At 29.9% G+C, this 17323-nt stretch overlaps 1 protein-coding gene and 2 pseudogenes across 1 annotated transcript; all 3 read left to right on the top strand.

Moving 5' to 3' along the window:
• Positions 1-2147: 2147 nt before the first annotated feature.
• LOC129285541 (LRR receptor-like serine/threonine-protein kinase EFR) lies at positions 2148-3240 on the top strand (annotated as a pseudogene).
• On the top strand, positions 2343-8297 carry LOC129285537 (receptor kinase-like protein Xa21; annotated as a pseudogene).
• A 1858-nt stretch (positions 8298-10155) lies between these two features.
• On the top strand, positions 10156-13898 carry LOC129285538 (pentatricopeptide repeat-containing protein At5g09450, mitochondrial-like). Its single transcript, XM_054921276.1, is given in 4 exon segments — positions 10156-10265; positions 10593-10896; positions 12702-13248; positions 13251-13898. Coding segments are annotated over 4 exon segments (1227 nt in total). The 5' UTR covers positions 10156-10230; the 3' UTR covers positions 13592-13898.
• The last annotated feature ends 3425 nt before the right edge of the window (positions 13899-17323 follow it).

Genomic DNA, 17323 nt, shown 5'->3' with positions numbered 1-17323 from the left:
TCATCGCAAGGCAATATCGTCATTATGGAACTAGACTCCAAAAAACTAACTATTTGGTCCTTATGTTTGTGTTAATTTTCAAAGCAGCCCTTACACTTTTTTTTTTTTACTTTTTATATGAATATTTATAGATTAGTTCTAGACTTAATCTCCATGGTATCCAACTGTGTCATAATCCGCACCTTCAACCCATCCTCAAGGCCAACAGTGAGAAGAAAAGGTTTAGATATGTCAAAAGAGATGAATATCATCTCCATTACAATTTACAAGCCAAACTCATTAAACAGAGGGGAAATTAATAAACTTGTACTTACAATTTCAATGAGTTGTCAATTCAGTCCTCCTAGTTTATGAAATTTTAGGCTCAATTTCTAATTTGTCCAACTAGGATCGAGCATGGAACACATCAGCGCCATGTGGGATATAAAAGCCTCTTCATGGTTGCCATGTTACCCACATACCTAACCCGTATTTGAATCCAAACCCGACTCTATAACTCTTGGAGTTAAATGAAGGTTGGTGCATAAAAGTTGAGTAATATGTTCGTAAAATATGGATCACTGTCAAAGATTCCTTGACATCCTATGAAAACTTTATCTTGCTTTGAAAGTATTTGCTCGGATGCAGATTCACAAGCGCAAGAACAAGAATAAAAAAATATATTTATGAACAATGTCTTTATATAGAAAAGGGCATAGAGGGAGTTACAAAAAAATTAATGTCACGTATAAGGACTAATTAAATAATATTTCCATTAAAATAATATTAAAATACAAGTCAATGAAGGCACTATTTTCCCACCAATTTTCTTTTGTGTGGGACATTTCTTTCCAAGCTGTTCTATGTCGAGCCTAGTATGTAGACTTGAGTGCTTGACCCGCAAGAGTCACGCCATCAGGGCCATGATAGTTTTTCTCCCATCAATGTTTAAAATGGTTTCAAAAAATAATAATAATAATGATAATAATAATATAATAATAATAATTGAGTTTTAATTTTTTTTTTATTTGATTGTGCTCATATGTCCTTTTGTATTGTTGACAATTTGTTTAAAATATGATCAGATATATATATATATATATATTTTCTTACTAAAGATTCGAACCTGTTTTACATTAATTATATTGACATTAATTTACGTCTTACTTGGGTCATAATGGCATACTATATAAATTCTACATTTAATATCTGAATTTTTATCAATAATATAATCTATTTAAATAAAAAAGTAATTATTTATGCTCAATTTTTTTAAAAATTGCAATATTTTATAAGATTTTTTTTAATCATTGTATTAAAACTCAACTCTAGTGAACTAATAAACTAATCTCCCATCTAGTCCGGTCTAGAATTTTAAATTAGTCACTAGATTGAATTTTGTATATTGTTTTCTCACTTTACTAATAAACCTGTCATTTTGAATTAAAAAAAAAAAAACCATAGTTGCGTTGACTCCCTTTCAATCACAGTTTGAATTATTAACCCTTAAACTACTGTTTCAATCAATTCAATCACATGTCCGGATTTTAGTACCTTAATTTTTATAAGGAAAATTATAGAATCATTACATTACTAGCTAACATTTTTGGGCTAGGGACTTTTAACGTGCCATTCTTTAATATCTTTTATAATGTCCTAACTTATCAATTTTATTTTTCATTTTCCTTTGAATCATTAATTTCTACATAAAATAAGAGACATTTGAATATCTTGATGTCTCAAAATGATGAAAATTTATATTTTTTATGATTTTTCAAAAATAAAAGGATGTATTTGTGATATTTTAAAAAAAATCATAAAAAATAAATCTTCATCATTTTAGGACATTAAGATATTTAAATGTCTCTTATTTTATGTAGAAGTTAATGATCCAAAAAAATAAAAAATAAATTGATAAGTTAGGATATTACATAGATATTAAAGAAGCATATTAAGATCTTTAGCCCAACATTTTTTCACCACGTGGATAAAAAAAAATAAAGAAAGAATGAAACCCACAGTTATTGGAGAACCCACACAACACGTAGAGCCCGCAGACTTGACTTAAAGGCACAAATAATTAGGTCGAGAAGCACGACAATAAATCAAGCACCTTGGTATACTCCAACTTGACTATAAGCCTTTGCTTTGCTTCCACCGTTCATATTTGAGGCATTATAAAGTATAATTTCCTCTATATATACCTCACACTCGCAAGTTCAATCACTGTAGTATGCTAAACATGGAAAAACTTAGTTTCTTTGTTTTGCTAATCTCACTTCATTATTTCTTCCTTGCCTCTTTAGCTTGGAGCAGCAAGACAAGCATCTTCACTGACAAATCTGCTCTTCTTGCTTTCAAATCTCAAATCACTTTGGATCCATACGACCTCTTAGCTAATTGGTCTAACTCATCTTCTTCTCCATGCAATTGGGCAGGTGTCACTTGCAATATCCGACATGGAAGGGTTCGTTCTTTGAATCTTGGTCAGATGGGTCTCACAGGTATGATATCTCCAAGACTAGGAAATCTCTCGTTTCTTGTTGATCTTGATTTGGGTGACAACCATTTTATGGTCAAATCCCAAAAGAATTGGTTCAGCTGCATAGATTGGAGTTGCTCAACTTGAGTTACAATAATTTGATGGAGAAGTTCCAACATGGATAGGGGGATTATCGAGACTCGAACTCTTGAATTTTTGCAATAATAGTTTCAATGGCTTCATTCCAATATCTATATCCAACTTGTCAAGGTTGGTGATTTTGAATTGGAATGATAATTTAATTGAAGGGAATATTCCACTTGAAGTTGGAAGGCTTGAGCAATTGATAATGTTACGATTCGCGGATAATAAGCTTTCAGGAAGCATTCCCCAAACAATTTCTAACTTATCCTCGCTTGAATTATTGAGTTTATCCTATAACACTTTATCAGGTATATATCTTCCTCTTGAAAATAAATTTTAACTCTAGTTTATTCTATCAAAATTTGGTGGTGTAGTTTTCAAAATGAGCACGCCTTTTGACCCCTACTTATCAACTATAGACATGTAAAATTAAGTCAAATGTTTTGCTCAAAAGTTATTACTGACACGTTGATTATTTTTCTAATATTTTAAGGAGGCATTCCAAATGAGATCAGTAATCTTCCACAACTGCGGATATTGTCTCTAGGATCAAATTTTCTTTCTGGCTCTATACCCTCTTCATTATTTAATAGTTCAACGTTGCAACTCTTTGAGCTCCCTCGGAATCAATTATCTGGTAATCTCCCAGAAAACGTGTGTTCTGGGTTGCCAAAACTTGAATATCTTTATTTACATATAAATATTGTCTGGCAAAATGCCATCCATGTGGCATCAATGCAAAGAGTTGATAGACTTAGAGTTAAGTGACAACAAATTCTACAAAGGAAGCATACCAAGTGACATGGAAAATTTGACCAACCTTCAATCTTTATATCTTGCCAGAAACAACTTAGAAGGTACGGGTTTTAATGCTGTCCATGACACATGTAGATTGTTTATCTTAATTAGTTTGCTGCATTAATTTAGTATAGTCTCTTATTTAATTACCCAATGTGCATTTGCATGTACAAATGTATGCTTGTTCTCTTTGTCTTATTTACTGAACATATTGTCTCTATCTTATTTATAAGGCTAAAAGAAGAATTTTTTTGTTATATTTATAAGTTGTGTTATTAAATTTTTATTACAAATTTTTCTTTTATTCCTCATTAAATATTTGTAAGAGAAATGTATTATTAAAATATTTACTCCCTCCAGTTCCTATTATAGGATACCTCCTAGATTTGATCTTTAAACATAAGGCACTTGATAGGATATTAATTATATTTTTTTAATATTACATCTTTTTAAGCTCATTAACTACAAGAGAAAAATATAATATAAATTTAAAAATTTTCATTTAAATAGAAATAAAATTAAAAGTTTATTATATTTTTAGATAAAATTAATAATTTAACCATATCTTATTGATTCTAGTGAGATAATAGAGTTAAAGGTGTCTTATAATAATGACCAAAAAGAATAAAGTTAAAAATTTATCAAATTTTTTATTTTTTAGACATAATTAATGAATTTTAATATTTTTTTTAATTTTGTTAAAATATATTAAAAGTGATTTACTTATGAATAGGATTAGATAGCGTATTTCTAAGTTATGACTCCTAAAAGTAGAGAGAAAATGGAATCAAGTAACATGATTTGTTTCTTCTGCTCTATCCAAGACACCAATTTCATTAATTTTTTGCACTAAGGATCAATGTGAGAACAAAGCTTATAGTTAATAGGTCACTTACTTTGATGTAAAAACTTAATATATTTTTAAATAAATTTATCAGGAGAAGTTCCATCATCAATCATCAATCTTCCTTATTTAAGAGAAGTTGTTCTAAATGGAAACAGTCTACGTGGCAGTGTCCCAATACCTGGCAATCTCACGTTGCTCGAAAATTTGCAACTCAGTTCAAACTACTATACAGGTAAACCCAATCTTCTCATTAAATAATTACTTATTTTATAAGATACTTCTTTTGTCCTATATATAAAAATTTTTTATTCTTAAATATAAGAGTTGTTAGCATTTTTTTAATAAATAGATTTTTTTTAAATATAAGGGATTGTTAGCATTTTTTTAATGAATAAACTATTATACCCTTATTAAATTGGAAAGAAAAAAATAAATACTCTCATTAATTTACTTTAAAAAAAAGAGATTCATTTTTTTATTTATAATAATTAAGGATAAAATTGGAATGTTGTTGTAATTTTAATTAAATAACTAATTTTTATTGATTTATGTAATTCAGTTAAAAATATCTTATATTTAAAGACCGGGGGAGTATTTATTGATGCGATTTAGTATTTTAAAATATATGATGTTTCGAAAAATAAAAAAAGAGGTTTCATTAGTGATTATTATTTTAATATTATTTTTTTATTATTTCAATCCTTAAATATAATTTTTTCTCTTCCTTCCTCATTCATGAAGGGTATTTTATAAGTTTATAGAAAAATTAAGATGATATGATGTATTTAATGAATTATGATTGGCAGGTGTAATTCTTTTGTAAATGAATTATCTAAGATTTAAGTATAATTCCTTACTAATTTTTGACTAAAGTATACTTTTGGTTCTCCAACTTTATATAAAGTTTTAATTGAATCTTTTAATTTTATAAAGTATTTTTTTAGTTCTCTAATCCTAACACCATTTGTTTCAATTATTATTATTTTTTAAAAAAATTAAACTTAATTTGTCAAAATTTAAAAATAGTTTGTTAATATTTAAAAATTCAATATAAAAATATTTTGTGATGAAACTAATGGTGTTATAGTTAAAAAATTAAAAAGACACTTTATAAAATTAAGAGAACAAAATAAAACATGATTTAAAGTTAAAAGATTAAAGAAATACTTAGCTTTAATTCCTTGGTAACATGTTACTAAGAAAATAAGGAGAATAATTTTTTTATATAAAAATAAGGAGAATAATTCACAAAATTGTGTATTTTTTTTCCTTAATAGGTGAAATTCCTCCCCCTATTTTCAACATGTCTTCTTTGAGAACGATACAACTTAGCGCCAACCAGTTGCACGGTCATCTGCCAGAAGATATATGTAATCATCTTCCTTTGCTTGAAACTTTGGGCCTATCTAGAAATCAATTTGAGGGGAACATTCCAAGATCAATGGGCAATTGCACATCCTTGAAGCTAATATTATTGTCAAGCAATTCATTTTCTGGTATGACCATGTCCATTTATACTTGATACTATGTGCTTTGTAAGTTTATCTTCTTCAATTCTACGTTTAGTTACTTTCTATTTCAACAATACATAGAAATACATAGTTGTAAACATAAAAGAATAATTTATTTTTGAACTTGAAAACATGTTTTGGTCCTGATAAATCCTTAAGACAAAAAAAGAAATCATTTAGTTTGTGTTTTACAGTTCTATACCCAAGGAGATAGGCAATCTTGGTAAACTTGAGGAACTAGAGATGATGGGTAACTGCTTGAGTGGGTCTATTCCTTCAAAAATATTCAACATGTCGACATTGAGAAGCTTAAAACTTCTGTATAATTCGCTCTCAGGCCTTCTCCCAACAAATTTAGTAAGTGGACTTCCCAACTTGGAGGAATTGCAACTATCACAGAATAAATTTAGAGGAGAAATTCCTAGGAGCATATCAAATGCTTCTAAGCTCACTGAATTATCTCTATGGAGCAATGAATTGAGTGGGGCTATACCCAACACATTTTGGAATATATCCAATCTAATTCTATTAGATATCCATGGGAATTATTTGGGTGGGTTGATTCCTAGCACAATTAATAAATTACAGAGTCTTCAATACTTGGACCTTAGTGACAACAGATTGCATGGATCCATCATAGATGAGCTTTGTGAGATCAAATCTTTGAGTTACTTGTTTTTAAGCAAAAACATGTTTTCAGGATCAATTCCAAGGTGCTTTGGGAATCTCACTTCTTTGCGAAAATTGAACTTGAGCTTTAACAATTTGACTTCTCATGTACCCTCTTCCCTTTGGAGCCTCAAAGATGTTATGGAGTTAGATTTATCTTCCAATTCATTGAGTGGAAAAATTTCACTTGAGTTTTCCAACTTGAGAGCACTTACATTATTGAACTTGGCAACAAATCAAATATCTGGGAACATTCCTGATACAATTGGGGCCTTGCAAACTTTGCAAAACCTATCTTTAAGAGATAACAAATTGCAAGGGCCTATTCCTGAATCACTTGGTAGCATTGAAAGTATGGAGTTCTTGGATCTTTCACGAAATTATTTGACTGGTGTGATTCCAAAGTCCTTACAGTCACTTGCCCATCTTAAATACATCAATCTCTCTTACAATTCACTACAAGGTGAAATTCCAGATGGAGGGCCTTTTCAAAACTTCACTGCTGAATCTTTTATGATGAATAAATATCTTTGTGGGAGGCCCCAACTACAAGTTCATCCATGTAAGAAAGGAAACAAGCATATGCTAACTAAAACAATGCTTTTAATCTTGCTGCCTATCATTTTTGCAATCATTTTGGTTGTTTCATATGTAGTATTTGTGAAGCGTAAGAGAGGTTATGTTAGTGAAATGGTCAAGAGAGGTTTCTTAAACTTGGACACGATGATTAAGGTATCCTATTATGAACTTTTGCAAGGAACAAATAGATTTGATGAAAGTAATCTTCTTGGAAGGGGAAGTTTTGGATCAGTATACAAAGGAATTCTTTCACGTGGAGAAATAGTTGCTGTTAAAGTATTTAACTTAGACTTAGAAGCAGCAGCAAAAAGTTTTGAAGCTGAGTGTGCTGCCTTATGCAACTTACGTCATCGCAATCTCGTTAAGATCATCAGTTGTTGTTCAAATGATGATTTTAAGTCCTTAATAATGGAGTTTATGCCAAATGGGAGTCTTGATAGATGGTTATACTCTCATAACTATTGCTTGAATATCTTGCAAAGGTTAAATATAATGATTGATGTAGGTTCTGCATTAGAGTACCTTCATCATGGTTCTTCAAACACCGGTGGTTCATTGTGATTTGAAATCAAGAAACATTTTATTGGATGAAGATATGGTAGCCCATCTTGGTGATTTTGGCATTGCTAAATTGCTAGGTGAACAAACAGAAGTTTATACCAAAACTTTGGCTACACTTGGTTATATGGCACCAGGCAAAGATTTAATGATTATACTATATTTTATTTAATTTTATATGTTTTTATTTATTTTATATATGTTCACTCAATAACATGTAGAATATGGATCAAGAGGAGTTGTTTCTGTGAAGGGAGATGTATATAGCTTTGGTATTCTGCTCATGGAAATGCTTACAAGGAAGAAGCCAACAGATGACATCTTTGTTGAAGGTTTAAGTTTGATAGATTGGATTAGCAAATCAATACCTCATTCAGTTATTAACATTTTAGATGCCAATTTGTTATCAAATGACAACCAATATATTGGTGATATGTTACCGCACATATCATCAATTTTTGAATTAGCTTTAAATTGCTGTGTTGATTTACCCGAAGCACGTCTTGACATGACTGATGTTGTGGTGACATTGAAAAAAATCAAGGTCATCATGTTTAGGCACAGAGGTAGAGGCACTCATAAGGACCACTAGCTAATTGATAAATCCAACTCTAGCTCTTGGTTCCTTACTCCTTTTGTTTGTTTTATTATTTACATGTAATCTTGTAAAATGGAATGATGATCTTTTCTGCATTAATATTTGAAATATTTAAATTTTGAGAATCTACAATTTATTTATCTAGGTTTTGAATATCTAAGTTTGTTTTTTTGTTTAATGTGTTCCAGCTATTTTTTTTTTGTTGGGACCAGCATTTCAACTATATTTGAATAATAAGAATTACAACTTAGCCATCATGGAATCCATTATTTTCCACTTTTTAATGTTGGAAAATAGTTACACCCTCCAATTCTTAGTGCAAGGCATAAGTAACTTAACTTCATGCTCATTAAAAATGTTAGTCACAACTTTGAAAAATGTAAAAAAAATGTAATTTTATAATTTTTCCTTCTTTGTAATTAATAACTATAATAAATTGTTATTTAGAAATTTAAATGAAAATAAATAAATAAGGGATAAAATTTAAAAAATATTAATTACTCTAATTTTACATTATATAAGAACCCAAAAAAACTTCCAAAATTTGTCTAAGATTGGAGGGAGTACAATGTACTGAACATAATCTAGCATTAGTGAAATGCAAGTTGATCAAGGTTTTAACAAAGTTCACTTCATATTGTAACAAAGTCATCAAAATTATGTTTATAATAAAGTCATCAAATTAAATATGTAGAAGATATTGGATAACAAGTTTTGTCAATGGATTGACAACTAACACACAATTTGATGATTAAATATAATATTATTAAGAGGCATCATGAGCTTAGTGGCTATTAAGTTTTTTGTAGTCTAGTCACAAGAACTCCAACAATAGTAGATGGAAATTTTTTTTTTAATAATTAACAGGCATTTTGGCCATTTCTCTTTAAAATATAATCTCAACTTAATCCTTAAACCTTGCGCTGTAATTAATAACTTGGTCTCAGTAAAAGTGTAATTCAATAAGTACGGCATTATAACACTTAACCAAGTAGTATTTATCTTTAGGAAAATAACAATTAGGGGCCCAAAAAAGTATTAATGATAAGGACCAACCTGAATTAAATAACGAATCAATAAAAAAAAAGATTTAACTTTTTACTTGTAATAAATTATTTTTGTTGAGTGATTTAAAATTTACAACAATCTTTAGTAAATTGACAATTAATGTTATAAAGATTTCTAAATATTTTTGTTGATTTCACAAATGATGGCAAAAAAAAAATACAAATGATTAGTTTGTTATTCACAATTGACCCTCCTAAATCCCTAACTGATGTTACAAATATTCCTAAATGTATTTCATAAGTTTTTCAAGCGACTTATTTATATACTGACAATAACAAAAATTATAAGTGATTGGCTTGAGTTCACAACTAATTTTATAAATTCTCAACTAACAATATAAATAATTTCAAAGTATATTTTCTTGATTTCTCTAGTTTTTTATTTATATTGAAAGAAAAAAAATTAAAATTTATAATTGATTCTCATAAATTTTTAATTGACATTACAAATAATTTTGAATGTATTTTGTTAATATCCAAACTAACTATTCATATTTTTTTGGTTGTAAACAAGGATCATAGTTTATTATTAAAATTTTAATAATTCAGGATCTATAATTATCATTAACGTTTTTATAGGATCTTTAATTGTCATTTTTCCTTTATCTTGGCCTAAATACATTCTTCCTCCATCTCAAATTATAAGATACTTTTAAATAAAATCTTACATATTAATAAATCTTATTAAATATACTTAATAATTTTATTTTTTAAAAATAAAAATATAAACTTTCTAAAACACCCTTCATTTAACATATTAAAAAAAGAGATGGACTGAAGTTAAATAGAAAAAGAAAGAATAATATTAAAATAATTTAATTAATAAAATTTTAATTTTTTAAAGTATTTTATATTTTAAAATATTTTATCCCTTATAAAAGTATTTTATAGTTTGTGACATGATAATGCTGTCAATGTAAAAAAGTCCTACAAATTACAAGCGGTCTGTCTCTACCTCCCTGAGCCGCATCAAGGTCGGCCCAGAACGAACAGCGCCAATGGCGTCTCGCTCCCTGGCCTTCACTCTCAGATGGTAAGCAATACTGCTAACACTGAGCACTCTATATTTTGAGACTCTGGTTGGTTCTTGAGAAGAAGACGATGAATGAAGAATAATTTACAATTTCCCTGGCTTTTCATCGATGCATCTATCCGATTTCGAAGCTTTTGTTTTCTTTTGTTTCCTTTTCTCCCAATTCATATTTCACCGACCTGAGTCTTCTAATCTTCAGGCTTAGCAATATGCGAGCTCAAAGCTTCTTAGCTTATATTGTCTGATTAAAATTTCTAATTCACCAAGCTTATTGGAATGGTTCTCTAGATTCCCTGTCTAACTCCCCCAGCTGGGCGTTTGTTATAGGAGATTTGGAAATAGTGGGTTTACCAACGGCAATTATCGTTCGCTATCTATCCTCAGTAGAGCGAATCTCTCTAGATTTCTCTCTTCGCGAGCGTTGGGAACTGATTTTGTGGAAGAGCCTTCGAACTTTTCCGAAGTTGAGGACGATCTGAGGAACAGATTGTTCAGGCTAAGGCTACCAAAGCGAAGCGCCACAAATGTTCTTCAGAAATGGGTCAGCGAAGGGAATCATATTTCGGTGTCCGAACTACGGGATATTTCCAGAGAACTCAGAAAATCTCAACGTTACAAACACGCATTGGAGGTATGGTTGTTAGTTTTGAACGAAGGGTCAACACACCCACCCTAAGGCCTTGGTATGGGTCCAAGGCTATTGTAAGATCCGGGCACAAATCTTGTACCGCATCACGTTAACTTCCTTCAGTGGATATTCTTGAAACTGCCTGATTTATTACATTTTATGTTTCACTATCTAGTTTTATTACATATGTTATCATTAAAAAGATTTCAGATGGTATTCTGGAAACTTCGACAGCCAAACTTGAATTTTTAAGTGGTCTTTTTTTTTTTTTTTATTTATGAGCAAAACCTTAAATTTTTAAGTGGTCTTTTTTTTTTGGGTGGAGTACCACATTTGATGAGATTGAAGAAGAAGGCAATATTGCCGATCTGAATTCGTGACTTGGCAAGAGATAGCAATGTGCCGTGACCAGCAAACCCCTAGTCCGATGGCAATTTTAAGTTGTCTTTAATTAGTATAGTTGAGTTATGCTATCTTGTATTCATCTTAATCCTCCCATATCTAATTGGTCTGACATTTGGTCTTTTCCCTCTATGTATCAGTGTATATGTTGATGCTGTTTTCTGGAGAAAATGAGATAGTAATGTTTTAGGATCTCAGAGTCAGTAATTTGTATTCTTTTCTTGTTTTATGGCATATTGTGGATTCTAATTGTTACCTTTCTTTATGAAGGGTTGGTTAAGCTATGACCTAAATTTTACAACTTCCACTTTTTACTTTGGGTACAAAAATTTTGCTTTTCCATTAGTTCAACATTGTAGCTACCATGGTTATCAATTTATGTCATGCCCTTCCTCCTCTGCAGTCCCTTGGCAGGAACTATAAATATGACCGAATTGTCATGGCTGACTCTTATATGCTAGATGGTCCATGTGTAACCCAAGAAAGAACACTTTTCTCCTCCACTTGTTGGTCTTCCAAGGATATGGCATGTTAGGCTCCATATCTCCATGGTTATAGCTTTTATCATGTCTAAACTTCTAAGTTGTCTGAGTCCTGCAGGTGGGGAAACCATAAGAAGAATGACAGCACCACAGAGAAAGGGAGTATATGAGTCAATTCTATAACTATCACGAGGGGCAAGAATTTTAGAAATATGATAAAGTTGATGACTAGCTATCAAAAACCCAAAAAGGAGAAAGAAAAAAAAAAACAGGAAAAAGGACATCTTTGTAATAGCTGATTTGTCTCTGTGGCATGCGCTCTTCCATGCATAATCTTTGTTTTTCTCCGCCTCAAACCCTCCAGAGGATGGTGGTTAAGGGCTGGGTTTTCTGGTATTTTACAAATTTTAGCTGTGTCGACTAATTCTCCTTCAACGTGAATGCTGTCCTTTGAAAGCAAGGTGTGAGGGAACAATAGAAGCTGATGATGCAAATAACTTACATTTTCTATTGTTTATTTATGAGTTATAGTTTGTCTCTTTCTCATCCCCTTCCTCATTCCTGTAAGGAAAGATCAATTTCAGTGTGATCATTCTTGGTTGTTTGATCTGAAACACCCATAAATCATCACTTTTATGTATATTTTGATCTGTCATACCCATAAAAATAACTATCGGAACCCATACTCAAAATTCAGTAATATCATTGCATCAATTGATGTTTGGAAAATTGATATTACAATGTTTAAGAGGCTATGGTGCATTGCTCAACTCAGGAATAGTTCTCTTTTCATGATTGCTAGATGTCCTGAAGTCCAACTTGGCAATTGGAGATCACAGCTTCGATTCTTTATAACGTTTTAGTTTTTGGAAGCTGATCTGAATGCCCGTTGACTGAATAATTATTGACTATCAATTATTGCAGATATCTGAATGGATGGTCACCCATGAAGAATACGAGTTATCAGACTCCGATTATGCAGTCCGCATAGACTTGATGACCAAAGTTTTTGGCATTGATGCTGCAGAGCGCTATTTTGAGGGCCTACCTCTTTCTGCAAAGACAAGTGAAACCTACACTGCCCTCCTTCATTCTTATGCAGGAGCAAAATTCACTGAAAAGGCTGAGGAGCTTTATCAAAGGATAAAGAATTCAAACCTCTCCTTTAATGCCCTGATGTACAATGAAATGATGACTCTCTACATGTCAGTTGGGCAGGTTGAAAAGGTCCCATTTATTGTTGAAGATCTGAAACAGCAGAAGGTTTTACCAGATATCTTCACTTACAATTTGTGGATTAGTTCTTGTGCTGCTACTCTTAATATTGATGAAGTTAGAAGGATACTTGATGAAATGAGTCACGCTGGTTCTAATGAAAGTTGGAAAAGATACGCTGACCTTGCCAATATATATGTTACTGTAGGACATCTTGATAATGCAGGCGCCAACTCACTTGTTGAACCTGAGAAAGGACGACACAGAGAGAATGGATTACCTATGACTTCCTGATCATACTATATGCTGGGTTGGGAAGTAAGGATAAAATTGATCAGATATGGAAATCCCTTAGAATGACTAAACAGAAAATGATTAGCAGGAATTATATCTGTATTCTGTCTTCATATCTGATGCTAGGCCACATGAAAGAAGCAGCAGAAGTTATTGAGCAATGGACGCGATCTACGAACACAGATTTTGACATGCTTGCCTGTGAAAAACTTGTGGGTGCATTTACAGACATGGGGTTGGCTGAAATAGCGGACAACTTCAATAGGATTCTCATTCAGAAAAGCCTTAATGCAGAAAATAATTGACTATATAGTTCTGTTGACATCAATAAATGTGATCTGAGCATCAAACAGTTACAGTTTTCACATTAATTTTACGCTGACATGAAGAAGAGAATATATTTATATGTTATTTCATTTGTAGTTCATTGATCCATCCCTAGCATGTACCCTACAGGTTTGATGGAAGTTTTGCATTGAATTGTGGAAATGTAAGATTCCATTTCTCCTCAATTTTATGTAGCTGCTGATAGTCACCTTTCATGTGAAGAGCCTTCAGATTTTACTTATTTTGGTCATTCTTGTGATCATACAGAAGTAGTTTTCAGAATTATTTCAATGGATTTAATGCATCTTTCCTTTTTCTGCCTCCATTGATGACTGGAAATGGATCCTCTGCAGGTAGTTTCTTGCAGTTCTGTCTCCAGTCAAATCGGAAGCGTCCAATTTATTGCATGGCTAAAGGAAAAGTGGGAATTTATATCTCAAAATACAGCGCTGGCTTTTGTTACTGTAAGATTTTTTTTTTTTTTTTGGTGTATTAGTCATGCAGAAAAATATTTCTTAAAAAAGAAAATGAAAAATGTATCTAGATAAAAAAATGAAATGGGTATTTTTTTATTTTTTTTAAAAAAAATTTTTTATAGCATAAGGTGTCGGCTTTGTCAATAGTAGAGATTGTCTGCTAAAGATGTTCATGCTTGTCCCATCCCAGTCGGCCTGGTTTTGTCTTAATTATATCGAGATGGATTTGTGAAAAAAAAGGGGGGGGAATGGAACTCAGGATCATCATTAATTATATTATATTATATTATATTATTGTATTTATTTTATTAATATTTAATACTTTATTTATTCAGTTGGAACTAAATTATATCTTTTTTGTTTATTTATTTTATGTTCTTTTAACTTACCATCTGCTCCCTTCAGATATGTAACTTAATGATTATATTATTGTTATAGTATTTGTGACCTACAGATCAGTTGTAGTTATTGTGCATTTGACTTTAAGTTGGGACCATATTCTTTTACTTTAAATTGTAGTTACTATAATTCAAAGATTGAATTTATATACCTATATTGTTTTGGTTTTCAAATTCGATGAATATTATTTATCTGGATCTCTCTTTCACATTTTTTTGTTTTATTAGGATGGGACAATTTTCAGTACATGATGAGACATTAAGGGGGAAAAAAATCAATCATGTTCATTTTCGGGATGGGAAATGGGATACTCTTACTACTCATGTCAGCTTTAGCTAAATCTCCTCCTTCAGTATAGCAGGGAACAACATTTGTATTCAGTTATTATTTCTTGGGCTCAATTGCTTTTGTGTAGGGACTGGGTTATTTCTTTGAGAAAATATGTATAAGTCTCATAAAAGCAACTTATCTAAATATAAAGTCTCATGAAATTCAAAAACTATAATCAAATCTCTCAAGATCTGAGTGTAATGTAAAGTTGGGTTGAAAAAAATACTTTTACCCTTTAAATATAAACAGTAGATTGAAAGAATATTTATTATTCACTTATAAATGTAACTTTATAATTTATGAGTATAACTTCTTAATTCATATATCATATTTCGTGTTTTATAAATAGTAGATTAAAACTGTATTTACTATTTACTTACAATTGTAATTTCATAATTTATGAATAAAACTTTTTAATTTACAAATTTTTTTTTTGTGTTTTATGAACAGTAGATTGAAATTGTATTTACCATTCATTTAATTTACAAGACCTATTTCATGTTTTATAAATATTAGACTAAAATTGTATTTAGCTTTCACTTACAATTGTAATTTCACAATTAACAAGTAGAATTTATCAATTTACAAGTCTTATTTTATGTTTTATATAAATTGAAATTGCATTTACCATTTATTTTCAATTATAACTTCAAATTTATGAGTAAAATTTTTTAAGTTACAAGTCCTATCTCGTGTTTTATAAATAGTAGATTAAAATTGTATTAATTATTCACTTAAAACTATAACTTTAGAATTTAGAAGTAAAACTTCTTGATTCACAAGTCTTATTTTATGTTTTATTAAACAATATGCTGAAATTGTATTTACTATTTATTTATAACTATAATTTCAAAATTTATGAGTAAGACTTATTGATATACAAGTCTTATTTTATATTTTATAAACAAGGTTGAAATTGCACTTATCATTCATTTACAATTTTAACTTGACAATTTAAGGTGGAACTTCTGATTTATAAGTCTTATATATTGTGTTTATAATCAGTAGATTGAAATTGTATTTACTATCTACTTATAATTACAAATTCACAATTTATAAGTAAAACTTTTTAATTGATAAGTCTTGTATATTTTGTTTTTTATAATTAGTAAAAATTGTATTTACCATCTACTTACAGCTATAAATTCATAATTTACGAATAGAACTTCTTAATTACAAGCCCTATTTCATATTTTATAATTAGTAGAACTTCTTAATTCACTTACAGATATTCAAATTTTTTGCAAACTAACATATCTCTTTTCCACTATCTTGTACCTAGTAACTTTATGAGAAGTCTAAATATTGGATAATGAAAATTAAAATTTAAAATAATAAAAACTTAAATTGAGTAATTAAATCTTATCAGTTGATTCAAATAAAGCCTTTAGCATATAAAATAAGTAAAAGAACAAAGAGAAGTAATGTCGATCACAATTGATTACAGTGATGATAGTGAAAGAACATGAATTTTTCCTTAACATACAATTCCACGAAGGGAGCAAGCAATATGCAGAGTGATGGAGGAGAAGAATGTACACAGAAGAGTGATACAGAGCAAGTGATCGTGTGGTGGATTGATAAAGAGAGCAAGCTTACTATTTAATTTTGGTAGAGGAGCATCTTTGTCATTATAACTTAATAAATAAGGATAATATTACTTTTCATCCCAACTTTAAATTACATTCACGTTCCCAACGACTTGCCCGTAACTTTTGAATTTGCATGACTTATTTTAAAATTAATTATTTCCATGAGATATATATGTAAATTTTTGTATTTCTTTAATCTTATGTATAGACTAAGTATACTTATGGTAAAGTAGGTGATATCTACATTTTTATCAACCTCTACCTTTTTGTGTAGGGGTGGTGGATGATGAAAAATGCTCTCTGGTTAGGTTAGTTTTATTTTATTGCACAATGTGCTTAGTTTCTCTTTGTAATTAAAAAAAAAGATTACTAATATTATATTCCTTAACTTTCTTTTCCCAACTATTTTAAATACTATTTTCCAACACTCAAAACTCTTCACTCCCCAATCCCTTTAGAGTTATTGCAAACTTATTTACTGTAAACTAATTTTCTTTTATTAATTGATATTTTATTTGAAAAAATGCTTTTCACTAATCAATCATTGTATTATATTCCTTAACTCTCTTTTGTTCTATGCTAGTATTTCTAAAAAAATTGATATTTAGTTTGTTTCAATCAATTACTCAACACTCTATTTAAAAATATAAGATATTTTTAATTGAATTTTACTCTTAATAAAGTTGTTAATTGTTTAAAATTAACATCTTTCCATTTTTTACCTTTAATAGAGTGCTTCACTTTACAATAAATATAAATTAATTTATTTATTATAAGAACTTTTTAAAAAAAATGCATTAATTATACTTTTTAAAAATACTTTATATGTTTTGAATGGAGGGAGTACTTCATCTTTTAGGTTTGGTGAGTGATTTAAATACACTCACTCAATGAATATTTTAATTATAGTTAT

This window comes from Prosopis cineraria, unplaced genomic scaffold (assembly GCF_029017545.1).
Source record: "Prosopis cineraria cultivar Desert tree isolate PC_DT_omini unplaced genomic scaffold, ASM2901754v1 PC11, whole genome shotgun sequence".
Lineage (NCBI taxonomy): Eukaryota > Viridiplantae > Streptophyta > Magnoliopsida > Fabales > Fabaceae > Prosopis > Prosopis cineraria.
This window is presented reverse-complemented; position numbering and strand designations above follow the sequence as displayed.